Genomic DNA, 26,663 nt, shown 5'->3' with positions numbered 1-26,663 from the left:
GTAGGCCGGTATAGTTACCGACTTAACGTGTTCCTACTATATATTGGTATATATGCAGTAATCCTACTATTCGAATGCCATACCGGAATGGATCAATCGTAAAGTAACAAATATCTATAAACAATATTATTAGATAATATATCTTAGGTTAGGTAATAATTGTTTGAGATATTTTGCTACTTTTTTTTTTGCCAAATTGTAAATGTCATCGCAAAGAAGGAATGTTTGGCTACATGTTTATGCAATCGCTTCTCAGCCATTCTGAGAACTTAGAAATGCAAAAAAGTTTTAAAAAAATTCTCAAACCCCAAAGAGATCATGTTTAATCTTAACCAAACAATAGAAGCTCGAAACATGATACCAAACTAGAATAAAAGATTAACACTCTGATAATGTGAACACGACCAAAGCACATCTAAATTTTGAGCTTAATTAGTGTTCATTAAGTACATGATTAATTAGGTGATAAAGTAGATTTGTATGCTGCTCACATGGATTTGCGTGAAATAATGCCTTTAACCATCTTTTTGTCTCTCCTACATTTTGCTTTATTTATCTGTACATTGTCCGTTTGCCGTCAAGAATGTTGCACGAGATATTATTTATTGTTATCTAACTTAATATCTTAAATGGTAAGAACTTATTTTAAGTTATACTCTCTCGATTTTTTTATTAAATGATATTTTAAACTTATGTACACAGATTAATAAAACATTTATTTTTTATATTTTCTATACAAAACCATTATTAAGTATTTATCTAACTTCAAATTAACTAATAACTCATTTCCTTTGTTTAGCAAAGATATCAATTAGACACTTTTCACGCATTATTAAAAATAGTTAAATACATTTACGTTTTTATTAATTACAAATATTCAATCAATAATATTTGAGATAAATAAAATTATTTATAAGATCAATGCATTTTAATTAATATCAAACTTAAAGTTATATTAAAATTTTAAAATGACATTTTATGCAACAATTAAAAATGTTAAAATGATATTTTCATAAACAGAGGAAATTATATATTTCATAATAAAAGTAGTAAAATAACATAAATTAATAAATTTTACATTAGAATTTGAAAACGTTATCTAATTTGAAAAAAAAAATCTTAAGAATATCAAGGAGGGAGTAGGAATTAGTTTGGGATTCCTACTTTTTTTAACTACTACTAATTAGTGTTTACAACAATGTCCTTTTGACAATTTTATCCAAATTCAGAACAAAACATGTAAGAATTTGTATTATGTCCTCGGAAAAACAAAGCTGACTCTTGGTAAAAAATGTAATATCAGACATCATATTTGACGTTAAATCATTGTTTAGAATTAAATTCTTAAACAGGTGTTTCCCAAACGTTAAAACAATTTTCATGTTACATTTAATTTTACATGTGAGAATATTTAAAAGTACAAAGTCTGCAGATTAGAAAACTTAGTAGAATGATCATTTTCCTCATATAATGAATATTCAAATTCGTAATTTTTTGTGTGTGTGCATATATATCGATAGATTATCGGTGGATTATTAATCAAAGCAATATAGCTATTTTAATAAATAAGCAAGAGATTTAATTTCCGTATTTTATTATTTTATAGATGATTTTATCTTATTTATAAATGTATTCTCCCTTTGTTTTTTATTAAATGTACTTGTAAAGTAAATTTTTCGTTACAAAATAAATTTGTTTTAAAATTTCAATACAAAATTTATTAACTTTATATGATATATGAATTTTTATATTCTCCAATTCACTTTTTTCTATTGTTGAATATGATTAAATGTATAGATAATAATGTATTATTTAGAAAATATACAAAATTAAATATTTTTTAATCTTGGTATACAAATCTAAAATGACAGTTAAAATGAAATGGAGAGAGTAATTATTTTAAACTTAATAATATTATCATTTAAATCTAGTTTTCAGAATTTAACAAGTACTGAACAAAGTTAAAAAAAAAAACATAACAAAACAAATCATATTTAAGAATATTTTATGATGATCGTCAATCCAATTATCACATGTTTACTACGGTCTAATCATTTTAGGAGGATGACTGATATTCAACCCTCCATATGATCATTGATGCGATATGTATTAACATCTTAAATACTGTATTAAAAAGTATTGGAAATCGAGCACTAGTTACCTTGTTAAACAACCTCTGTTGTTTAAATACTGATTGGAACCATCCAAACCTATTTAATATTTTATTTGTTTCAAAAAAAAAATGTTTTGGAGATTTCACAAACATTAAGAAATCGTTTCAAAAAAATATGTTATATATTTACAGTACTATTCATAACTATAAAACTTTTTAAAAATCCTAACACTGTCTAGTTTACTTCAAGTAAGCTTTTTTTTTTTTGAAACTCTTTTTTTTTTTTTTTTGAAACTCTACTTCAAGTAAGCTAAATGACATAATGACGGATGGGAGATAGAGAAGCGACGTGAAAATGAAAGGCAATTCTTTCATAAACAAAGACTCCTGATTGTTGTCAGTCAAAAGAAGTCAACGGTTAAGTCAGTTGACGGACGATGACGACTAATGACGTCACCATCAACGTCTGTCTCTCTTTCCTCAGTTTAAATAGTAACGAAACCACTCCAACTTTCACTCACTCTCATAAACACAGATACATAAACACAAACAAAATAAAAAACACGTCATGTGTGGACACGTAAGCCCCTCCATAGTCTCCGGCGATACCTGTCCATGTTTCCTATACTCCGAGGACATAGTGGCACCTCCTCTGCCGCATGATATTGATCATCATCATCTGTTCCTGCCTCCGCCGTCTCTTATGATGAGCCACCACTCACTATTTGCGGCCGAGGCAGTTTCAGGGTTTGGTTACTTTGGTTCTGGCACTAACAGTGGCGGCGGAAGCAGCAGCTGCGACTCACCGAGCTCGATGGGGAGCGGCGGAGATAGTTTTATAACGCAGAGGAGTGTTAATAGCCATAATGGCTTTAGTGGTAATTTACCGACGACGGTCCACGATTTCGTTAACGATCATGATGGGCCAGTGAGACGGGCCCTTAGCGCCGGAGATCCACCGGTAAGTAATTCTATATATAATGTACACACACTTTCATGACATGTATTGATCTTTCAAACATATTTGTTTTTCTTTTCTATGTTTACGTTTTTTGTTAAGATGCTTAGAATATTATAAAAACGAAACACAAACACAAAAATAACACTTGGAGCTTAGATTCCTATCGGTTTCAACCGCAATATCTCTTAAAGTAGTGTTCAATGAACATTTTTTGGTCGAAATGTTCAATGAACTTTGGTATAGTATAAAAACAAATGTACGTTTACGCATGTATGTAGAGGAGTAGCAGAAGAGAGAGCAGCGTGGTGTGGAGTGAGAGCAATGCAATAATCGAAGGAATGACCAAAGCGTATAAGTATAGTCCTGAGGAGAAGAAAGAAAAGATCGAAAAATATCGTAGCAAGCGCAATCTTAGGAATTTCAACAAGAGGATTAAGGTAATTTATCTATTTTACAAATTATATATATATATATATATATATAATTGTGTGTGTGTGTTTATATATAATTGTGTGTTCTTCTAGCATAAATTTCAATTATATTATTTTCGCTTATAGGAAGAAAAATTGATGTAGCATATAATTATTTAACGAGCAAATTTACCTTCAATTTATATCTGTGACACATATATGAAAGCTTTTAAAGACATGACATGTCGTTTGTATAAAACAGTGACATGCACCTTGGACACTAATTGATGCTAAGTCTTTCATTTGCTAATCAAGCATATATTTTCTTATAGCTTTCTCTATTAATCAAGTAATAATAATGAATTCTATAAATTTCAATTACAAGCCATTCGGCGAGTGGCAGAAACCTGTTTTATAAATCAAATTTATTAGATCTAGATAATTTTCTTAGACACTAATTCAGTTTAATACAAAACTAAATGGTTCGTTGACTACAAAGATAAAAAAAAATGGCTTAATATATCATATCAATCACTCCTATCACTTAAAAAGCAACATTTGGATTATTTATTTTAATCTTATCTTCAAGCATAAATAGAATTACATTTGACATATATGAGTATGTGAATGAGAATTAATGTTATGTCACATCAAATTTGGTCTTAAGGAATCTTTTGAGATAGACACATGAAGCTCCAAAGGTTGCCACAAGTTTTATTTTCCATTATTTGCTTGGACAACCTCCATTAACTATTTTTATCACGAGAAGGTCCCCAAGTACCAAAAACATATTTCGGGTTACTTCATCCAGGAACAGAAAAATTATATCTTCTTAGCAAAAAAAAAACAGAAAAATTATATATGAGTTCATGTTCGAAGTTCATTCCTAATTCAAAGTTTTATATGTCACATTAACATATGCAAACCGTAATGTTTTCTGTTCGAGTTATAATTGTTTGGACAATATATTATTTTTCTTTTGAAACAGTTTGAACAATATGTAATATCACTTGCATGTTATGTGCATCGAAACCTTTTAGAAAAAACAACCATTTATTACAAATAAGGGACCTATAGTATTATCTAACTATCACATCGATTTGAGACGGATTTAATAAAACTATTTGTAATTAGTATGAATGCAGGAAGACATTAGCGGACAGTCGGCCAAGAATAAGAGGAAGATTTGCAAGGAATGATGAGATGTCACAACAAGAGCAAGTTGATGTAGTTGAAACCGTGGTTGGAGATGTTGATACCTGGGCATCTTTTCTTGAATCTTTCTCTACTAATCACTTTCTTAATTAATTTCTTTAGTTATGTTTATGTTTTTCCTATATATGTTTATATGGCACTTAATTAGCTTGCACCATGTTGCTAAACTCATATAGGTTTTTAGTACCATTGTAAATAAGAATAACATATTTTGTATATTTGTTCGGAGATCTTTGCTAAGAAAATCGATCTTCACTGGCCAAATTGTTTACGAGTGGTTACCCCTTTGCATGGTATGGATGAGTTCGATCCTAACTCCTAATTTCTATAATTGAGAGAAATTAGTCGATATATTAAGGGAAAACAAGATAGTGTTTCAAAAAAAAAAGATTAAGTGAAAACAAAGTGATATACATCTAGCAAAAATCATTAATATATATCTTCAACAATATATATATATATATATAATATTTCTTCAAAACAATATATTTAAAGCAAATTAAACATCGGCTGCAAGATTGTAGATTAATACTTGAAAATAGCAGTGCATTAAATTACGATAAGTTTAATCTAGTAACGAATGTAAAAATTTTAAGACATCACTTGTATTAAAACATACATAATATAAACCTTTTTGGCATAAAAAGTTGAACTAGCATTTTGTCCGATTTGTATACACCAAATTAAGGACATTTCCAAATTTATTTTGCAGAATAGCAAAACCAGTTTACAATTTATTGATATATATTAATATATATTCCTATAATATTTTATATTTTAAATTTAATAATATATGAGTTATAGACTATAAAAAAAATAGCTAAATAGTAATAGAACTCCAATTTGTTCCCTACTAAAATGCAGTCTTCATTCCATATCATTAACACTTATGGGCCCGTAAATAGTTTATGCATAGTTTTTTATGTTCCTTAATGGTCCAAATTTTCTTTTACCAACTTGATTTACAAAAATAATCAGAAAGTACAAAGATGATGACTTTAAGCATCGAAAAATCATGTAATGAACATGGTCATGTTACTTTGATGATTTCATTACTCTCACGTTGATTACTCATCGTGCTACTGCTACCAAGTACTAGCAATCTCCAAAAGGAAGCATACATTAATACCCTTATAAATCCTTAAAAAACCAAAGAAGGTTCCACTCATATAAACTAAAGTAATCAACCTAACATCGATTGTCTTATTTATAAGAGAGAGTATTCGTATTTTTTTTAGTTGAACTACAACTTGGGATGTTTTAGTTTAAACAAAGTAGTTTTGGAGAGAAGTCTTTCTTCTTTAACAAAGGCTATTGAGGGAGATGTAGGCCCTTCGGCGACCATGTCCCCGACTTTTGTCGGCCGGCGGTAGATGTACCGACTCTCCACTCTTTAACATGTTTTTCACTTTTTTCTTTCTTCTTTTTAATTTTAATTAAAAGTGTCTTTCCCGAGTTCACGATGAAACCAACTCTAAACTTTATAATTTTTCTCTTATCTTTAAAGATCAGTACAACAATAATACAACAAGACTTGCGTGGGTTTAAATCAATGAACAAAACTTCTCTAGCGTTTAAGTTAAGGATCATCAAGCTCTTCTATGTTTTCTTCTTTTACTAATTCGTTTGAAACGTTGAAGTAGAAACGGCTTCAAAGGTTGTAGTTGCGTTAATCTAACCCAACTCCTCTTAGCTCGTACCTTACCTGCATTTTTAGATAACACTTAAGCTTAGTCCTAAACTTGCGAGTGTGTTAGGTTAAGGTTTCAAATGATGAAAACTTAGATCCATACCTGAGTTTCTGGAATTGTTTCTTTCAGAGGACTTGACACGGGCTTGTTGATTAGTTTCCGTGTCCTTCTTGTCTTCCATTGTTATCTCGTATTGAACAGATGGCTCTTCCCCAAGCTCTGCCTCACTGGACTCTAACCTTGATACTTGGTCAAGGTCTTGTCCAACCGCCTCTGGACTGAGAGAGTTACTCGATTCTCTTAGCAAATCGGTAGTCTCAGAAGAGGATAAGGTAGGAAGAATAATATTATTGTCACCTGTTTCATGCTTCTGGTCTTCCACTGTCACCTCCATGTACTTGTCGTGATTTGCTTCATCGATTTTCATCTCATCAACACCAGTGGATGTAGGTTGCTCAATATTAGCATGACAAAACCCAGCTCCTTCTTTGTTGACTCCGTCCACTGGGACTTCATCATCAACACCAATAGTTTCCATGTTTAAGTTTTCAACATGACTTTGTTGGATCCCGTGATCACTTTTTGATGGCGACATTGATTTATCTTCAGAATCCAACTCAGTCTGCATGTTAACATCAGAAGCTGCATCTGACTCTGTACATCTTATCAATGAAAATGATGCAGCTGCTTCATCTTGCACCAAAACTTCCTGTCCCTGGCTAGACAGTGGGACATTCGTTGTAGGTTCCACTATGTGGTCATCTTCAGAAACCAGCATGTCAATTTGGCTAATTGTTTCGTTTTCCCCGAGATTATCATCACATGAAACTGAATCAGCCATACACACTTCAGAGACTTGATTCTTACAGAGAACTCGTGCGTCAATAATCTTAGCTGCAAGTGGCTGAGTCAAAGGTTCAGTTCCTAGAATATTACCGATCCGGAAACCACGTGACGGCAAGCCATTACGATCAGAGGTGAAATCAAACGCTTTGTGCGCCACAGGACGTGTGGTAGCTTCAAAAGCCTTTGCGAGATCTTCCAAAAGCAAGTCACCTTCGCCGCTCGAAAGAGGATCCCATTTCATACAATCTCCAGACAGAGGCTGTTCAAGGCTAAAGGTTTCACTAGAAGAAAGCAACTCAACCTTGACAGCTTCTTTGTGAAACCGCTTCTTCTTTAAAATCTTGGCTATCATATTCCTGAAGAGTCAAAATTCAAAAAAAATCATCCTCAAAACGACAATAAAATTCTAAAGCTCATTCGCTAGAAGAGTTGAACACCTTTACCTACAGTTCACTGAAATGGCAGCTCTGGCTCTCTCACTAGAGAGTCCAAGCAATGACATGAGATTAATAACATCGTTAGGACCTCTAAGTTCCGTGACTGAAGGAGGACCTTTATTTTCTGAAGGAGCACCACTCGATATAATCAGATTCTTCCCCTTAGTCCAATCCACTAGTAACTAGTAATGCCATATCACAAGAACATATAAGCATATAACCAGAAAAAAATCATCAAAGAGTTTCTCACCTTGGCATTGGATATAACTTGTCTCCTCTTCTCAGCATCGCTCAAGAGATGAGAGTACTTGATCTCAAAGTAAACCCCACGCTGCAAATAAGAAAGTTTCATCAAGCTGAAGACAATTAAATAGAGGAATCAATGTCTAGAGTCCAATCACAAACCTTAACAGCAGCTTTAACCAACGGATGCATCAACCGAAACTGCAAATTCGAGAAATCAATCGAGATAACATCAACCTCAGCTTTCGCACAAGCCTGATCGAACGCGTACTGATTCATCGGCCTAACCGCAACGATATCGTAGCTCTTCAAAACCGGGTTCCCGGAGTTCAGCCCCAGGCACTGAGCCTTACTCTCGAGTTTCACGGTGACGCGAGTGTACTGCCGAAACGGAGTGGATCGAGGGGCGTTGAGTAGGTCGCGGTGGAACGCGACGGAGAAAGCTAGTCGCGGAGCGGCTTTGACGAGAGATCCGAGGGTGAGAAGAGGGATCGTGCAAGAGTCTTTCTCCGACATTGCGCCTTCGATCGAGTGGTTGTGCGCGATCCCGACGTAGCCGAGATCCATGGCTTTCGTGGCGAGCTTTACGCGGAGTTTGTTTGGGACGATGATTTCTTTCCCGCCTGATGGGGATGGGTAGCTGTAGGGGATGCTTAGGTCGAAGAACGCCATGAGTGACGGCGGAGAGAGAGTTTCCGGTTAGGGTTTAAGCAATTGGGGTTTTTAGTGCTTCGCCGACTGCTGTGGACGATGATGTGTGTGCAACGATTTGCGAAACGACGACGTATAGATAAATCGTTAATAAGCAATTAATTTTGTCATTATAAAACGAACAGTTTTGAGCCCAATGCATTATCTATGGCCCATTAAGAACAATGTACTAGTCGGATCGGGACCGCGTAAACATTACTCTCCCTCTTTTTCAGAAAAAGAGATAACTAACCAGGAGGGGTAACGAGATTACACGTGTCCTTATAAGAGCGACACGTCATCTCTTGGAAACTCACTTAAAACGACGTCGTTTACGAGTGCCATTATTGATCTACATACAAGATCAAGTCTCGTCTCTATCGAGTTCACAGTGAGAAAAGAAAAACCAAAAAAGCAAACTGTTCTTTTGCGTTCTGCTTCACGCCACGATTTTTAAAAGCAGATATAGAGAGACCCCACCGATTTAATTTGATTCTCTTGATTTTATTTACTCTTTGTGAAGAAGCAATCGTTGTCGTCAATCTCCTCCAAAGTCTCGATTTCTCCTACCGATTCGATTATCAAGGGTGGGAATGGAGAAAGTTTCGTCGCCGTCTTCTTCACGGAGGTCTGCTTATTTGGAAGCTCTTACCCAAGAGATTAAGAAGAAGCTTACTCGGGTTAGATAGCCTTTATATATTTTCTTTTTTGCGTAAAAGATCTGTTTTTTATTGATCTTCTCGTAACAAACATGCATTAAAGAATCTGAATCTGGTTTGCGATTCCAGATAAAATCTCATGCAATTGGATAATCGTTTTCAGTTTCTCACGCCTTGATTTGGTTTCAATTGATTTAATTTAAAGTGTTGATCTTTTTGGGGTCGGTCATAGGCTGTTGTCTCTCCAGCGCAAACACGCAACTTGTTACAAGACTTGTTTGCTGATATAGCTCTCGAAGTTGACGAACGTGCCAAAGGTAACACTTTTTGTCTGAATTGTTTCATGTAATCAGTTTGCTTTATTCAGTGTGGGATTTTTGATGTAGATGTGCTACTTAGCAAAGAGGAGGATGTGATCTCTGATGAAGCAGATACTGATGGTCCGTTATGTTTCTTCGACGTGCTTGCTGATTATTATGTCAAAGTGTCTGAGAGAGGGAAAGACATACTTGATTTGATGGTTCAGCTCTGGAGCCAGTCCTTTGCTTCCCACATCTTCTCTCTTCTGTTCCATAAATGGGTATATTGCAAATCTTTACAGTTTCAATTCTCTCTAATGTTATGTCCAGTCCCAAAGGTTTTAATCCTTGCGTTTTTTCTTATACTCGAATGACCTGAGTCAATAATGTGTTGACATGTTTCTGTGATTCTTCTCAGCTGTTTGAGGTTGAGCTTGAGAATCAAGAAATACTCCTGCGGTATTCTTCTGCTCTGGTGCAGGGAGCTACAAATGTATTTTGGTAAACTCTTTCAACTTTGACCAAGCAAGATTACCATCTTCAGTGTATCTCTCTAGATTCATCATGTATCTGTAGTATAGCTGCATTTGCTTATTTTTAGTTGTGATTTCTCAATTGTTAAGTGGTGTGATAGTCTTTCTGAGTCCTTTCCCACATTGGATTGGCTTGCCAAGTATTATGAGGGTAACATGTGATAATATCTATTCCTGTTAATTACAGGATAGACATCCAGACAAATACAAGACGCTTCCAAACTCTCTTTCGGGTACCTTCTTTTCCTCACATATGCCATAGCTTCATCTTCTTTTGTTGGATATTCATATATAGGAAACTTTAATATATTAACCAAATGACTATGATATATAAACACATGTTAGAGATCATTCGCATCCTGTATGTTGTTACCTATTCAATGCCTTTGATAGATCTTCTAGGCAAACAATATTTCTATGTACTTGTCGATCTGGTTGTCACTAGCACACGCTCAAGTCGCCATGCTAGTTTGTTACTGTAACTAACACTCTCTTTGTTCTCTTAGTATCTTCTCGAGGAAGTTGCTTTGGAGCCTACCAGATTAAAAAAAATTCCCATTCAGGTGAGTGGTTTCTCTCCGTTTTCACGGCGTTTCAACTGATTTTCAGCCTGGAGAGTAACTCTCCCATTCCCTAATTGCAGGCTCAGAGGGAACTGTATCTCTTGCTCTCGCGGTTCATTTTCTTTTACAATTCAGGTAGTACAACTGTTGTCTGAGAAGTTATTATTGGAACCAAGTTTCTTTTTGTATCCTGAGAGTTGTCTATTTTTTCGTACAGTGGACAGACTCGATAGCTTCTTGAGGAACTTCCCGGAGTTTCCAAATGCTTTTTTGGTTGGAGGAGCTGGAGATTTCCTTGTTATAGAACTTACTGATCAGGTAAAGAAGCAAAGGGTTTGTGACTACATGCAAAATATTCTCTCAAGGTTGAATCACACACATCACTCATCTAATATGCTGTGGTGCAGCTGCAAAAACTGAAAGTTGAGCCAGTACTGCTACACTATCTTTCTCAGATGAAGATTCTTCAAGGTACTTTTTCTCTCTTCTAGATAAGAAAGAGCTGCGTCTAACATGGAGCCAGACCTAAAGCAATGATTGATTATGCCTGCAGGTATGGAACTGAGAATGACAACTAGCACGAGGTTGAAGGCGTGTTTGTACAGTTTTACCTCTCCCGGAGGTCCAATGTACCCTACAAGAGCTGTCCGTCATGCAGCGTGGGATGCTTTAGATTCCCTCTTTCCGGTAAGTATTTCCCTGCAATAAAATCAACGTGATTCAACGTGAGAAACATATCATCTAAGACTCTAGATCACAAAATATGGATAGGGTTGGCTTGTAACATTGTGATACTCTCTCTTTGCCTTGCAGGTTGGGCGTTACCCGAGGCACCTCATTAGTCTATTTTTCAGGCTGCTATATCCGTGGTACTGGCCATCCTCGTGCTGGAACTTTGTGGTTTCTTGTATCAAAGCGGTTCTCTATTCCATCATAAGGCTCATCTTTTCACGGCGAGAGAAGCCAAGGCAGAGCTAAATCTAAATAGCTTTTGCTTATTGATGAAGCCAGCCTGCTGCAAGAATCCAATCCTTGTGTATATAATGTGGTTTTGGTCATAAGAGGCGAACCAGAGAACTGTACCTTCACCTGTATTGCGTTCTATGGAGAACATAAAATCCGTTTCGAGGAAGATCCCCATGGAATAGCTTTTGACGTGTGTTTTGTTGTCATTGTTAAGTTGTTATTTTGCTGCTATAGAGGACAGAAACCCTTTTTTACGTAGTCGTACATTCTTCTTTCTGTGGTTAGTTGTATACTTGTATTGGATGTGTGGGAGAACCTTTCGCCATAAATGAAGTCATACAAAGTTAAGTACCAATTTGACACAAATGACGAGGTGAGAAATATAAACTTAAGATGTTGAACTTAAGACTCGACTTGACAGTTTCAAAGGTTTGATGTGAACAAACTTTGTTTGTGTCATGACCCAATCAATAAAACGGCATGGCTAGAACAAGATGCAGGCAAAATACAGCTACATAATCGTCATAACCTAGCTTGTGAAAGCCTTTTTGTCTGCATATGCTATGAAGAAGAAACTCGTTTTTGTTCCTATGCCTTGTATTCGAGGGTATTAAGATAAAAACAACAATCTCATAGTCTGAACACAGTTTCGATCTAAAGAGTCATTCTAATAAAACAAATCAACAACATACGGCCATGAAGAGGCTAAGTAGCAAAGCCTCTGGCCAAAGTTTTCTAGCCCATTCACCCAGTTGCGGTTTGAGAAGATACCAGCCACGCTCCTCAGTTTGTCTCCATATCTCCTGCGTGGTACTTATCAAGATCCGCATCAAGATCTTCAGCAGATACCTTCTCTGTTGGGCCCTTGCCAGAACGCCTGCCACGACCACCACGACGTTGTGGACCACCTCTCCCTTGTCCTCCTCTGCAAAACCCAGCAATAAACACACCTTCAATACACTTCACAAGATCGACGAAGCCTTTGCATATAAAAATACATAATGACCAGTGTATAAATCTCACCGCCTTGAAGCACCATTGAAGTTTGCATTCCCGTGTCTACCAGACGGAGCAGAAGCAGACTGAAGATTGGAGCCCACAATCTCAATCTTCATGGGCTTTCCATCTAGCTGAACGTCGTTGTACTTCTTCACAGCAGCGATTGCATCACCACGCCGAGAGTATACAACTTCAGCAGTTCCCTAACAGCATAAGCATATAACAAGCTTTAGTCTTTCACGACTCAAAAATAAAGGATCGTCAACAAAGATAGTCTACCTTTGATCTTCCGCTCCTGTCAAAGTGAACAGTGTAGCGTTTAAGCTCCCCAACTTCAGCAAACAGTTCCTGCATACATTATCAACTTGAAATCTAATCCACAAACATGCAATTCAAGATGCTAAGATTGCCTTCCACAAACCCTAATTGCAAAATTAAAAAAAAAAAAAAAAAAGGAACGAGTTTTAATACCTTGATGTCATCGTTCATGACGCCGTAATCCAAATTGGATATGTAGAGCTTCGTCCCGGTTTCGATTCCGGAGGAAGAACGGGAAGGGAAAGCTTGTGAGCCATCGGAGTACATGTCGTGTTCCCAGGTGGACTCCGGCGCCTATACAATCAAATCAATCCGTTTGTTCTTTTGAGAGATTCATCATCATCATCACCAAAATCGATTTTGCTTTATTTAAAGACGAATCTGTTTTCCCGGGCAGATCTGAGAAGAACAAGAAGAAGAGAACGTATTTGGACCTTGGCCGATTGGTATGGAGCAGATCGGTTTGATTTCCGATTAGGGTTGTTGCGGCGGATTGGGCCGGATCCGGATCCAGATCCACGGGCGGGACCAGATCCGCGGGACTTGCGGTTCTTGGCGATCATGTCGTCGAGAGACATATCTAATCCAGTCGACATCTTGAAAGTTTTTCCGATTCTCTCTCTATGGACGGCGGAGGAAGAGAGAGAGATATTAATAGAGAGAGAGAGGAGAAGAATAAGAAGAGGAAAACTCGCGCCGACACGAAGAAACTAGTTATATGACTATCTATTATTTACGTTTAAACTAGTCATTGAGGTTTCGTGGTGTAGTTGGTTATCACGTCAGTCTAACACACTGAAGGTCTCCGGTTCGAACCCGGGCGAAGCCATATTTTATAAACAAGGATTCTGTTATAATTTGAACTGAACATTATTTTCTACCTGTCTAATCTTTCTTTATTTCTCTTTTTGTTTTGTTCAACAACACAGTTCTTGATTTCTCTATTAAAACAAACTTTTTTTCCGTTACATCAAGAAATTCAATTATTCATTCTTGTAATCTTGTCCAATATTATTAGTATGAGTATAATACAAGTACATTTGTTCTGCGTTCTCTAGTTTCAAATTTGACATCATTAGTTTTATGATATAAGATTACAGGCCATCAAACTTATTATAAATAACACTCGGATTCATTGCAGCGATAGCCTTCGTAGATTTGTTTCCACATAAATACTCGTTCAAAGATAGACATAGCAACTATTTGAACATTCAGAATGTTATTGCAGATACTAGATAGTGGTACTAAGCTAATTACATTGCTACAGACGCAAGAAACTTTAGACATTCATTAGGCTTCGTACAAACTCCCAAAAAAGCTTCCTCCTCGCTGCTACTGAGATCTTTATAGACACAACTCTCACTCCCAACACAGACGAAGTTAGTTTGATTTCCGAACACATCAGTTTGCTCTTGGAAACGGACATTGAGCTTTGTGATGTTTAAGACTACCCACAAGCTTGACAAAACATCTTCAAGATCTGACGCGATTTCTGGATCTTGGGGTTGAGCAGCTTGAGGACGAGGCTTCTCTGGTTTTCCTCGTCGATCTGTTGCATAATCTCGTGCGGTATCACGATTACATCATGGTCACGGGCTTCCATTGCGAAGTTCTCCGTAGAGAGTGAGGGAGTGAGAGATAAGAACGAGGGATGTCGAGAGACTTGGCATGAGCGATTCACCGTTTAGTGCAAGTTATATGGGCTGACTATTTACATAGGGGCCTCAAAACATTAACGGGTTTAGTCTAGAGCGGACACCATCCAAAGTGTATGCAAACAAATAAAATCAAGACACCATTCGCTGTACTCGCTGCAAACTCCAAATTGATTCTCACTTCTTCAAACTCCAAATTAACTTTGACAAAAACATCTTTTAAGTTATCAAACACAAACCCAACCTCAACAGGTTAAAGACAAACCTAACAAACAGTAACACTAAAGAAGAGGGAAACAAACAAGCAGGCGAGGGAGGGAACCAGACAAGCACAAGAAACTGGTCATACAAAAGCACATAAAAACAACAACCCACAACCGATAAAAAACGAGTCAGGTGCAGACCAGTTTATGCGTACCAACACTGCTCCAATCAAATAAAAATATCTTAAAGTGACTTTCGAAGTTTCAAGTGGAGAAACTCAACCCAATTTCTTTTACTCAAAACCCACTACATGATCAATGATAAGCTGCCAGATAAAAAAACACTCTACCAGCTAGTTAATACTTTTCTTCACAAGCTTCGATATTCCAGATGTACCGTTTCACATCACACTACTAGTTACTAGAAATCAAGTTGCATATATAACTCATTGCAGAGACCAAACATAAGACATCAACACAGAACACACAAATACTTCCTACAGAGCTAATAGCAAACAACCGTCTTGAATTTGATACAAATTGGATTTCAGAATCAATAACCATTACAAACCTCCAAACATGTTAAATCAACAACTACGATAGAGATAACCTATACTCCACATAGTTAATAATATCGTAAGACCATAACTGCTAGAAACCAATTCCATTATATAACAAACCAATTACGAAGAGATTTAATAGAGTAGAGAAGATTCAAATCGCAACTCATAGGATTAAAGACACAAAAGAGATGACAAGGATTCCAAACATATCAATAGCGATACTTACAAAACGAGAAAACTGAGAAAACAAACATTGGCATTTATCTAATTAAGACATTCGAAACAAAGAGAAAACCCTAACTCATAGCTCAAGAGCTCGTGAACTTCGTGACGGCCTTGGTTCCCTCCGAGACAGCGTGTTTCGCCAACTCTCCAGGCAACACAAGCCTCACCGCAGTCTGAATCTCCCGGGAAGTGATGGTAGGTTTCTTGTTGTACCTCGCAAGCTTGGAACTCTCACCAGCGAGCTTCTCGAAGATGTCGTTGATGAAGCTGTTCATGATCCCCATCGCTTTGCTGGAGATTCCGATGTCGGGGTGAACCTGCTTCAGGACCTTGAAGATGTAGATCTTGTAAGTCTCGACGCTCTTCTTCTTCATCTTCTTCTTCTTGTCACCGCCTGCGCCGGCCTCCTTGGGGAGCTTCTTCCCGGCCTTGGGTTTCTTCTCCGCCGGAGCTTTCTCGGCTTTCGATTTCTCCTCCGCCGGCTTCTCGGAGGCTGGTTTCTTCTCCGCGGGCTTCTTCTCTGCCTTGGGCGCCATTGATTCTTTCTAGAGGTGAAAAGCACAAATCTGAGATGGAGATTAGGTTTGCAAGATGCTTTGTATTGCGTGATATCTACAATGGCTTTGTGAGATTGCTTTTATACACATCGAATGGATTGATATTATTGGATAAAATAGATTGACGCGGATCGACGTCTGTGCCGTTGGATCTTCTTTATATCGACGGTCTAAATTGAAGCGTATAAAAATAACGAAGCTCTCACTCGTGGGATTGTTGACGTGTCGAGTTTGGCACTCGGGAAATTTTACTTTCCCGCTCTGGGCCACCTTTCTACAACGGCCCATCTATTTATAATGAATCCAGCCTAAGGCCCATTCTGAATTGGTGAGACTGAGACTTGAACCCGACCCGACCTGACCCGCCCGGTTCCCAGATATCTCGGTTTGTTGTTCACAACACACAACAAATGCTGCTTTCTCCGGCGAACCACCTCTTTGATGAAGCTCCCTCGCACGATTCCATCACTCTCAACCTCTCATTTTCTTCGTAACTTCAGAAACCTAAGCTCTGCGATCGACTCCGCTCAAAAAGAATCGCAATTCGTCGATGCCGTCAAAAGAATCGTGCGCGGGAAACGGAGCTGGGAGATCGCATTGAGCAGAGACCTCGTCGCGCGGAGACTGAAACCCACCCACGTCGAAGAGATCCTGATCGGAACCCTAGACGAACCCAAATTGTCTCTGAGGTTTTTCAATTTCCTCGGTTTGCACAGAGGATTCGACCACTCGACGGCGTCGTTCTGCATCTTGATCCACGCTTTGGTCAAAGCCAATCTCTTTTGGCCAGCGTCGTCTCTCCTGCAGACGCTTCTCCTCCGCGGGCTTAACCCAAGTGAGGCTTTTCACGCGCTTTGTAGCTGTTACGAGAAATGTAAGCTTAGTTCGAGTTCAAGCTCGAGTTTTGATTTGTTGATTCAGCATTATGTACGAATTAGGAGGGCGTTAGATGGTGTTTTGGTGTTCAGGATGATGACGAAAGCTGGTTTACTCCCTGAAGTGAGAACCTTGAGTGGGTTGTTACATGGTTTAGTTCATTGTAGGCATTACGGTTTGGCGATGGAGGTGTTTGAGGAGATGACCAATGCGGGCGTTCGTCCTGATGTGTACATATACTCAGGAGTGGTGCATAGCTTGTGTGAGTTGAAAGATCTCTCTCGAGCTAGGGAAATGATTGTTCGTATGGAGGAAAGTGGGTGTGATTTGAGCATAGTTCCGTATAACGTGTTGATTAATGGGCTTTGTAAGAAGCAGATGGTCTGGGAAGCTGTTGAGGTAAAGAACAGTTTGTCTAGAAAGGAGCTGAAGGCAGACGTTGTGACATATAGTAGCTTAATCCACGGGTTATGTAAAGTGCAAGAGTTTGAAGTCGGGTTGGAGATGATGGATGAGATGTTATGTTTGAGTTTAAGTCCTAGCGAAGCTGCAGTTTCAAGTTTGGTAAAAGGGTTAAGGAAGAGGGGGATGATTGAAGAGGCGTTTAACTTGGTTAAAAGAATAGCAGAGAGTGACGCTTCTCCTAATCTATTTGTGCATAATGCGTTGCTTGACTTATTATGCAAATGTAGAAAGTTTGACGAAGCTGAGCTGGTGTTTGATAGGATGGGGAAGATCGGCTTGTGTCCCAATGTTGTGACCTATTCAGTTTTGATAGATATGTTTTGCAGAAGAGGGAAACTCGACACTGCACTTAGTTTCCTTGGGAAAATGATTGATTCCGGTTTGAAACCAACTGTGTATCCATACAATTCTCTGATTAGCGGGCACTGCAAGTTCGGTGACATTAGTGCAGCGGAGAATTTCATGGCGGAGATTATTAATAAAAAGTTGGAGCCAACGGTGGTAACGTACACATCACTGATGGGTGGATACTGCAGCAAAGGGAAAACACACAACGCTCTTAGGCTCTATCATGAGATGACAGGGAAAGGTATCGCGCCGAGTTTATATACATTCACCACGCTCATATCCGGTCTTTTCCGCGGCGGGTTGATCCCTGATGCTGTAAAGCTATTCAACGAGATGGAGGAATGGAACATTAAACCAAACAGAGTGACTTACAACGTCATGATCGAAGGTTATTGCGAGGAAGGAGACATTGCTAAAGCCTTTGTAGTGCAGAGTGAGATGATGGAGAAAGGTATTGCACCGGATACATATACCTATAGATCGTTGATTCACGGACTGTGTTCAACAGGTCGAGCATCTGAAGCCAAAGAGTTCGTGGATGGGCTCCACAAGGAGAACCATGAACTCAACGAGATATGCTATACCACTCTCTTACACGGGTTTTGTAGAGAAGGAAGGTTAGAGGAGGCGTTAAGCGTTTGTCAGGAGATGGTACAAAGAGGGGTGGATTTAGACCTTGTGTGTTACGGTGTTCTTATAGATGGAAGTTTAAAGCACAAAGATCGAAAGATGTTTCTTGGACTTGTAAAGGAGATGCATGATAGAGGACTCAAGCCTGATGATGTGATGTATACAAGTATGATTGATGCAAAGAGCAAAACGGGAGATTTCGAGGAAGCGTTTGGGATATGGGATCTGATGATTAACGAAGGATGTGTACCTAATGAAGTCACTTACACTACTGTTATCAATGGATTATGCAAAGCAGGGTTTGTGAACGAAGCTGAGATTCTACGTTCGAAAATGCTGATTCCTAACCAAGTAACGTACGGTTGTTTTCTTGACATTCTAACCAAAGGAGAAGGAGACATGAAGAGAGCTCTGGAGCTTCATGATGCGATATTGAAAGGGCTTTTAGCTAACACCGCTACGTACAATATGTTGATCCGTGGGTTTTGTAGACAAGGGAGAATGGATGAAGCTTCTGAGCTTCTAACGAAGATGACAGGGGATGGTGTTTCTCCTGATTGTATAACCTACACAACTATGATCTATGAGTTTTGTAGGAAGAGCGATGTGAAGAAAGCGATTGAGTTGTGGAACTCGATGATGGAGAGAGGGGTGAGGCCGGATAGAGTAGCGTATAACACCATGATACACGGTTGTTGTGTGTTGGGAGAGATGGAGAAGGCGATTGAATTGAGGAGTGAGATGTTGAGACAAGGCTTGAAGCCTAACTCCAAAACCTCAGGAACAAGTATTTTGAATGATTCTAGTTCGAAATCATGACCCCTTTTTGTAACTTTAGTTCATACATTGAAACGTTCATTGACATAGAAAATAATATGTGTTCCTTTTGCATTTCTCATCCACCCTGTAACAAAGAGAACAAAGAACGCTTGAAGGAATCATCTTTACATAAAGATATCAATGAATGTTTGTGTGAGCTTGCTTAGTCCCTGACCAAGTAACTGAGTCTGCCTTTAAGAGTGTCTCTAAAGGGACAAGATATCCACAACTTAAACCTCTCTTCGTTTATATATTTCTATATGCATTATGTTAATCCTCTCCCCGCACACAAGAACATGATAATATTAGCCCATTCTTTGAAGGACAAAAACATATGACTTTGGATTGTGCAAATAAATATTTCACGTATGTGTGTATTTCGAGATTCGTTTGTGTACCAGCTAGCAAAGTAGACAACAAGTGTGTATGTGCTGACAGTTGAAAGATTGAGTAAAATGAGCAATAGTGGACAACTGCCAATGGTTGGATCTCATTTTCAACTAATCATAAGTGACAACTATATGACTAATGTTTTAAAAACATTATCTGGGCCATACTCGATTGAGCAAGCCATTTCATTGTTCGGATTAACATTCGAACTTGAAATTGCTGTATTGATCAATACCATATAACCTTCTTTTTTTTTGGGTCAAACATTTATACATAAAATATATCTGACTTTGGAAAATGTCAATAGTCATGTGCCAAAAGAAAGTTAACAAATCTGTAGATCCATTGATATGCTAAATCGACTATTAACAACATACAACGGATCTCGTGGATCTGTCTATTAATAAATCGATTATTCTATTTCCTAACTTATTTAGTTATGTTGTCACAATTGTTTAAATCCATGGATCCACTAGATATATAGATTTGCCAATAGGATTCGTCTTCTGGTAAAGGGTTTGGGTTTTCTTACACAAATGGTAAAAGAGTACAAGCCAAATCTCTTAAGTTTTAAGCAAAACACTGCAAGGACCAAAAAAAATATAGAAGACATAGGAAGACAAAGACCAATGAAATGAAGTTGTTTTGGTTTGGTGGTGCCTTCACAGCAAACTTAAAGAACAAGCATATATCAATTCAGTAATAGTAGGAGAAAGTTGGATTCAACCAATTCTTTTATGGAGGATGTATTCCTCAGTTGGCTCGGCTTTTGAAAACATCGAGATCCATCTCAGTTGGATCGGTAGCTTGAAGCTCTACTTGAATTCCGTCAAGCTCTCTCTTGAACCTATCCTTAGAGCTCGCATAGATCATCTTGCTTCTAACTCTTGCTGTGTCCGGAGACCTTGTGCCAAAAACAAAAAAACAAGACAAAAGGTTTTCAGATGAAGCAAGAAAGAACAGTTTTTTAGCAAGATAGTTGTGGTAAACACCCGCTTACCATGCGACGAAGAAGATCTTACTCTTTTGGCAACTCTCAGCAGTGACGAAATCAAAATCGAAAACTGCGTAACGGCATTCATCAGCAGGAAGACTAGCTGCAAAGTCATCATGGGATTGACCAGGCTCGCCGAGCTTCTCAACAACCACTTGTTTCTGCTGCTCCTCGATCTTGTAAACGATGAAACGGAAAGTCCTTTTAGCCTTGAGTTCGAGAAACTTGAGCTTGCAGTCATCATGGACTGCCATACCTGACGCCGCATTAGCCTGTTTGTTACAGACAAAACAAAACAAAAAAAAAGAACAATAATAATAAGACCACAAAACGTTTTAGATATGTAAGTGAACCATGAACAGATCTTAAGCAGATGTCTTCTGATTTCAAAAATCGATTTTTTTTTTTTAACCAAGACAAAGCACAGTAGTTCGATTCCTATCGTAGATCAGTCCCTCTCAGGATTATACAACTCATGAATCTCAGAGATCTAAACCAAGCAACGAGTATATCTCCAGATCTAATCGAATAAAACTTTGAGCGAGAAGCGAAAACGAAATGGAACTGGAAATCACTCTCAATCAAGTAAGAGACATCAGAGATATATAAATATAAACGATGACGAAATCAAACGGAGCTCTCACCATGGCTGAATCAAACTAGTTTCAGAGACGAAGAAGAAGAAGCTGGAGGAGAGATGATGGGAGTTCAGTTGTGCGTCTTTTCTCTTCCTTTTCCTCTGATTTATGCGGAAGCCTATCAGTCCGAATGATTATTTTTTTTATTTTTATTTATTTATGCGGAGTATGCATGATTAAAAAGCACTATCTATTTCAAATTCCATTAATTATATTGACTAATTGTTTAATGCTAATATTATTATTATTATTTTTTTCTGATCAAGTAGAGCCACAAATGACACTTCCGTCCAAGTATACCTCGGTCACCGGACCGGACCGGACGTTTGGAAAACCTAAATGTTAAATTTTGTTTTCGGTGGCCGGCGGGATTCGAATCTTGAACTGAATTAGGACCGAAGTTCCCTCAAAACCACTTTAACCGTTCTCGCTTGGTTTACTAATATTGACTCAATATAATTAAGCATGGTTTCATAAATCTAAGATTATGAAATTAAGGTAACACCTTTTTTGTCAGTTGTGTTCAGAAAATTATGATATCATTCTACTGTGTTTTTAGTTTATTACAACATATTGTATTTTTTTATTTCAAAATTCTGCTGTTATTCTATAGTGCTGCATTTCACGAACTAAACAATATGGAAAATTACGATATGATTTTTACTAAAAATAATATCATAAACTACTTAATTATGTGATCACACCCATTAAGTACAGCTCATAAGTTTTTATCTCATTGTCGATAGAACAAAAAAAAGAGAGAGAGAGGATTAGTTTCCTATCTTTTAAAGGAAAGAATAAAATGAAAGGTCGAAAATGCATATGTGGCTCTCTTTGGGCATCTCAGGTGTGGGTGGCTCCACTTTCGGCTCAGTGATCATGATAACCCGTGATGGAAGCCAGCTGAGCGGAGCTGTAATATTCCTTTCAGTGACAGCCACACATGTGTAAATGATGCTTACACGCGCTGCATACATCATCTTTGGGTTGATTACTTGGAAAAAAAAAAGAATAGCCAATAACTTATATCAACTCATTAACACATCTCAGCTAATTAGCAAATCTTTCAAAACTATACAAGAGGTGCATCTGAATTGGTATTTATTATTTTTGTAGTAGACTGATGCGGATTTTATGTAATGGACTGATGTTGAAGGTCTTATCTTATCAATTCCATATAAATATTTAGTGTTTATCTTAAATCAAACCGAATAAAACATTTCATTAATTTCACAAGAAAATAAACAAAAATCCAAAAAGAAATTTCCATTTGATGTTTTGATAAGAAATGAACATGATAAATTTATACTATTTTCATATCTTCTTTTTACCTTATTTCATTCACTTTATCACATCTATTTTTCACATCAAAACAAACTGCTTTGATATATGTATGTTAATATAAAGACTGAGAGAAGCAAAACATATATGTGCTGACATCCTTGGGTTCTTGTAAGAACTACAGATTGTAGCGTGAGTGTAACCACCGCGTGCATCCATCGAAAACACTACTCCAGTGAGCAACAATTCTTCCGCAAAGTGACGACATCAAAGGCCCTAAAAAACAACAACTTGAGAACATCGAATCCTTATCGTGTTTCGTATATTCGGCAAGGATAAACTCCTTGTGCATGCCTCGTGATGCAACTATTGTTCCGATATGGCTTCTTATACTATTGTTTCCTCTGTTTTCTTCTGTTCATTAAGTTAGAGTAGGCAACTTTGTTTACAATTGTGTTCAATTTCCTAATCAACATGGCCTAGAGAAAAAAAAATCATGGTTTGTTAGTGAGGAATTCATTGGAACTCCTAAATCAACTAGACATGTTGTGCGGCACATTTAAGATAAACAGTATCTTGAAGAGAACTCCCATCAAGAAAACTCATTGGTGACAATGGAAAACAGGGTGAGTAGATGGTAGTTGATTTTGAGGATGATCATGTAGTTTTTAAGAGTTGAGGAAGTTGTGGATGTTAAGTGATGTAAGATTGTGAATCATTTCACAATAATATTCTTAATAGGTGGTCAAAAAGATCAAACAAGCTTTGTGGAAGATGGATGAATGTAGAAGTGGTGGTGATGATGGTAATAGACTCTTCCAGGGTGTGATTAATTCTCTCAATCGGTGGTGACCCATACTTGCTTGAACCACACAAGCAATCCTAATCCAAAGATCAATAGCAACAAATGAATCGCTCAAATTGAATTACAGATAAGATATTTCAAAGAGTTTGAAGAAGAAAACAATTTATCTAATAAAACTTTGGTTTATTGAAACGTGAGTTGCAATGCACGGCTAGATCAGCTTATATATGCTTAAAACAATGAATACTAGCTAGAAATCGGAAAAAAAAAATCAAATAAACAAAAAGGAAAGAGTCATAAATGGCTTTATTGGAAAAAAAAATAAGAATAACAATAACAAGAATAAAATAAAACAAACTAAATTAGAATATGACGTCTTCCATTTATTTTGCGCCATATGAAGTACAAAGTTGCATGAACACGTACTGGAGGATGAACCTGGTGTTTTTTTTTGCTGAGAAGGTGCCGCGATGAGTTGCATGATCTCATGCCATTTTGGAGTGTACTGATTTTTGAGAAACCCTTTGTAAGCACTTCCCATGTTTATGCTGAGTATCTGCATACAAAGAAGATATGTTCTCGTGTCCTAAGAGGGTCATGACACATAACACACTGTTTTTGGGTCTAAATGTTAACATGACACATAACACACTTTGAGTCTATGTTTACATTCCACCTTAGAGTTATATCCCATGTTTGTAACTGATCATGCATTGAGATCCAATGGATATATCATATATGTATATTTTGGAGTTGAGTGTTGAAACTACTTTGCCTTGTTCCAGCCGCACTCTGTGTGAACCTCCCTCAACTGCAACCATGTTCTTTTTGTTTAAAATCTTGATTTGTATTTGTCGGCACAGTGTTTCCAGAGGGTTCCTTTTCTGTGCCCTTTTATCACCTCTTCAACTGTCGCCTGAGCTGCAATATCAAATTAGCTTTTTTCAATGGCTTGATTTTTAGTTTTTTTTCGTTTTCAGTTTACAAATAACTTGCCATGAGTCCTTTTCTTTTCTTGTATCTAGTTTAGGACCTGACCAGAGGAAATCAACACAAAGCTTCTCAATATCCTTGAGGCATGCACTAGGCAATCAAAAGGCAGCCATCAAAAAGTTTGTTAGACTTGTGATAACCGAGTTTATTAATTGTAGCCTTCCTGCATAGGATATTAATCATTACGTCTAAGAGGTTATGCTCTTCCTGATCTTCTCAACCAATGGTAGGTATTCCTTACAGCCATTCGCTTTGGTAGAAGAGGAAGATCTAAGTACCTAACCGGTAAGATACTTGTGTCAAAAGAAAAATGTGATGTAATGTCCTGCTGAATCGACAAGGAGATACCTGCCATGAAAAGTTAACGAGTCGATTTCAAATCACAGTGCAAAACATGTTGGAGCAGGATTTATCACATAAACACAAGGCCCAAAGCGCAACAGACTGATTACCAATCCGGATGGGTATAGCCCAGCTATTCTGGCCCAAAGGATTACCTCATAGCCCGGGGTAGCAAACTTTGAGTTTACGGATAAAGACCAAGACTCGGTCACCTCAGGGTCAAACAACTACGAAACAGGCTAAGAGCATTAACATCCCAGGGTATTTATGGAAGTTTTTTGACAAAATGTGGGATCCGCATGAAGAACCCTAACATAGGGGGATCACTTTAACTGGATGTTGGATATGATCCGAGAAGGCAAACAGCACTTCTGGAACTGAGATGGATTGAAAGGATCGTCAAGAGATGCGGAATGACTCTTGATATATCCACGATCTAAAGCTAACCACCAAAGAAAGAATGAATGTGTTGGCTAACCACCAAACAACACACAAAGATGAATTGACTGACCACCAAATCAACAAGCCAGTTCACACCAATGAACTAGCAAAAGAACTCTCTCTCTAACTTAGAGAAGAAACAAAATAAACAACCAAAACTGAACTGATTTTATTCATCAAAGGAATTACATATTTATAGTATTTTGTAGTAAAAAACAATTAAAGAAAATGTGGGAAAACAATGCATAGAAAATACAAATTTGACTAAATCTAGTCAAGGCACAGAAAATGGAGAAAACTAGATCTGGTCAAGGCACATAAAATGGAGAAGACTAGTCAAGATGTCCAGGTTCATCCGAACCAGATGGATGCACGGGGTAACGATAAGGACGCTTGCGAGACTGTCCGGATGGTCCACCGGATGAGAATGCATGTCTGTCTTCGGTTTCTTCACCACCCAAGTCAAGTCTGGCATGATCCAAGTCAAGTCTAGCATGATCCTCATTAAGTCTAGCATGATCCACGTCAAGTCTGGCATGATCCAAGTCAAGGCTGGCATGATCCTCATCAAGTCTGGCATGATCCACGTCAAGTCTGGCATGATCCAAGTCAAGTCTGGCTCGACTGTTAACTCTGGCTTGTCGAGATGGTTGGGAAGGACGCATACTGGTTCGGTAAGATCGGTCTTCGGGACGTGGACTTGGTCGAAGCTTCACTCCGGATGTAAGTGGGTCGAGGCGGTACACGGCTCAATCATCCTGGGCGGTACGGCTAGGAAGGTGAACCTCGGCTGAGCTGTTCTGAACGGTCTGATCTCCATTCTGGTTGGCTCCAATGGACTGATGCACGAACCGGGGCACATCATTCCCTTCCTCTTCAAAAAGATTTGTCCTCAAATCTGAAACATTAAAAGGAAAAAGATTATAAGCAAAAGAACCATAATCAGCACAATCCTCACCTTGAGTTTGGTCCGTTTTTGAATTGGCAAAGGCTCTTCCTTTTCTGGCTCGGTTTCAAGATTCTCATTCTCCAAAGTCACCAACGGTTTTTGCTTTTGACACTTGTTAGCATAATGACCGATCCTATGGCATTTGAAGCACCTGGTGGAATGAGCTTTGCTTGTGGGTTTCACAGCTTTGCTTTTATCAAAAGAAATCTCATTAGTTTTCAAATCAGAATTTGAAAGATAAGAAGACTTACATTGTTGTTTTGGTGCCGAAGAAGTGTTGGTGTTTCCCTTCTTTTTGAGCTGTCGGATAGCATGAATTGCCTTATGCAACATCTTCTCCAAACTAGCATAAGTTTGAAGCTCGTTTTGATCAAGCACTACACGGTTGCTTCTCTTGGCTTTGGTGAAGGGACGATCACCACTTCTGACCCACTTCTCATCATTGGACCTGTTTTGTCTCTTCCTTTGTTTCTGCACAAAATCAAATTCGTTAGAAGCAAACTGTCTCTTGTCAAAAATCAATTGCTTCTTTTCAACAACAGTTTT

The 26,663-nt window shown here is 37.8% G+C and overlaps 7 protein-coding genes and 1 non-coding gene across 9 annotated transcripts; 4 read left to right on the top strand and 4 right to left on the bottom strand.

Moving 5' to 3' along the window:
- Positions 1-2,620: 2,620 nt before the first annotated feature.
- Positions 2,621-4,915, top strand: LOC106316387 (two-component response regulator-like PRR37). Its single transcript, XM_013754263.1, has 3 exons — positions 2,621-3,074; positions 3,353-3,511; positions 4,619-4,915. Exons 1-3 carry the CDS (start codon positions 2,682-2,684, stop codon positions 4,790-4,792), a joined length of 726 nt encoding a protein of 241 aa, XP_013609717.1. The 5' UTR covers positions 2,621-2,681; the 3' UTR covers positions 4,793-4,915.
- A 1,247-nt stretch (positions 4,916-6,162) lies between these two features.
- LOC106313653 lies at positions 6,163-8,686 on the bottom strand. 2 transcript variants are annotated; one of them, XR_001264455.1, is made up of 6 exons: positions 8,079-8,686; positions 7,924-8,004; positions 7,680-7,855; positions 6,748-7,592; positions 6,493-6,668; positions 6,163-6,404 (listed from the first exon to the last, which is right to left on the bottom strand). XR_001264455.1 is itself a non-coding variant. In XM_013751523.1 (5 exons), the coding sequence occupies exons 1-5, from the start codon at positions 8,586-8,588 to the stop codon at positions 6,289-6,291; spliced, it is 1,983 nt and encodes a 660-aa protein (XP_013606977.1). In that variant the 5' UTR covers positions 8,589-8,686; the 3' UTR covers positions 6,163-6,288. The 2 variants fall into 2 exon arrangements, 1 of the variants encoding a protein (XP_013606977.1); XM_013751523.1 differs by having other exon boundaries at positions 6,493-7,592.
- A 302-nt stretch (positions 8,687-8,988) lies between these two features.
- On the top strand, positions 8,989-11,908 carry LOC106318720. The gene is made up of 11 exons (XM_013756834.1): positions 8,989-9,286; positions 9,498-9,582; positions 9,652-9,845; positions 9,983-10,065; positions 10,285-10,330; positions 10,604-10,660; positions 10,741-10,795; positions 10,878-10,978; positions 11,068-11,131; positions 11,214-11,347; positions 11,474-11,908. The coding sequence occupies exons 1-11, from the start codon at positions 9,200-9,202 to the stop codon at positions 11,636-11,638; spliced, it is 1,071 nt and encodes a 356-aa protein (XP_013612288.1). The 5' UTR covers positions 8,989-9,199; the 3' UTR covers positions 11,639-11,908.
- Positions 11,909-12,142: 234 nt separating this feature from the next.
- On the bottom strand, positions 12,143-13,630 carry LOC106318722 (THO complex subunit 4A-like). The gene is made up of 5 exons (XM_013756835.1): positions 13,378-13,630; positions 13,097-13,237; positions 12,905-12,973; positions 12,650-12,828; positions 12,143-12,551 (listed from the first exon to the last, which is right to left on the bottom strand). Exons 1-5 carry the CDS (start codon positions 13,537-13,539, stop codon positions 12,410-12,412), a joined length of 693 nt encoding a protein of 230 aa, XP_013612289.1. The 5' UTR covers positions 13,540-13,630; the 3' UTR covers positions 12,143-12,409.
- Positions 13,631-13,698: 68 nt separating this feature from the next.
- On the top strand, positions 13,699-13,772 carry TRNAV-AAC. Its single transcript has one exon. It is a non-coding gene; the product is annotated as a tRNA-Val (tRNA).
- A 1,740-nt stretch (positions 13,773-15,512) lies between these two features.
- Positions 15,513-16,215, bottom strand: LOC106313515 (histone H2B.11). Its single transcript, XM_013751333.1, has one exon. It carries the CDS (start codon positions 16,123-16,125, stop codon positions 15,673-15,675), a length of 453 nt encoding a protein of 150 aa, XP_013606787.1. The 5' UTR covers positions 16,126-16,215; the 3' UTR covers positions 15,513-15,672.
- A 198-nt stretch (positions 16,216-16,413) lies between these two features.
- Positions 16,414-19,356, top strand: LOC106319385 (putative pentatricopeptide repeat-containing protein At5g59900). The gene has a single exon (XM_013757696.1). The coding sequence runs from the start codon at positions 16,588-16,590 to the stop codon at positions 19,282-19,284; it is 2,697 nt and encodes an 898-aa protein (XP_013613150.1). The 5' UTR covers positions 16,414-16,587; the 3' UTR covers positions 19,285-19,356.
- Positions 19,357-20,178: 822 nt separating this feature from the next.
- On the bottom strand, positions 20,179-21,497 carry LOC106313160 (actin-depolymerizing factor 3-like). The gene is made up of 3 exons (XM_013750902.1): positions 21,313-21,497; positions 20,675-20,940; positions 20,179-20,578 (listed from the first exon to the last, which is right to left on the bottom strand). Exons 1-3 carry the CDS (start codon positions 21,313-21,315, stop codon positions 20,428-20,430), a joined length of 420 nt encoding a protein of 139 aa, XP_013606356.1. The 5' UTR covers positions 21,316-21,497; the 3' UTR covers positions 20,179-20,427.
- Between the last annotated feature and the right edge of the window lie 5,166 nt (positions 21,498-26,663).

Source organism: Brassica oleracea, chromosome C9 (genome assembly GCF_000695525.1).
Source record: "Brassica oleracea var. oleracea cultivar TO1000 chromosome C9, BOL, whole genome shotgun sequence".
NCBI classification, from domain to species: domain Eukaryota; kingdom Viridiplantae; phylum Streptophyta; class Magnoliopsida; order Brassicales; family Brassicaceae; genus Brassica; species Brassica oleracea.
Note: the sequence above shows the minus strand (reverse complement) of the source record. Positions and strands in the feature narration are given on the sequence as shown.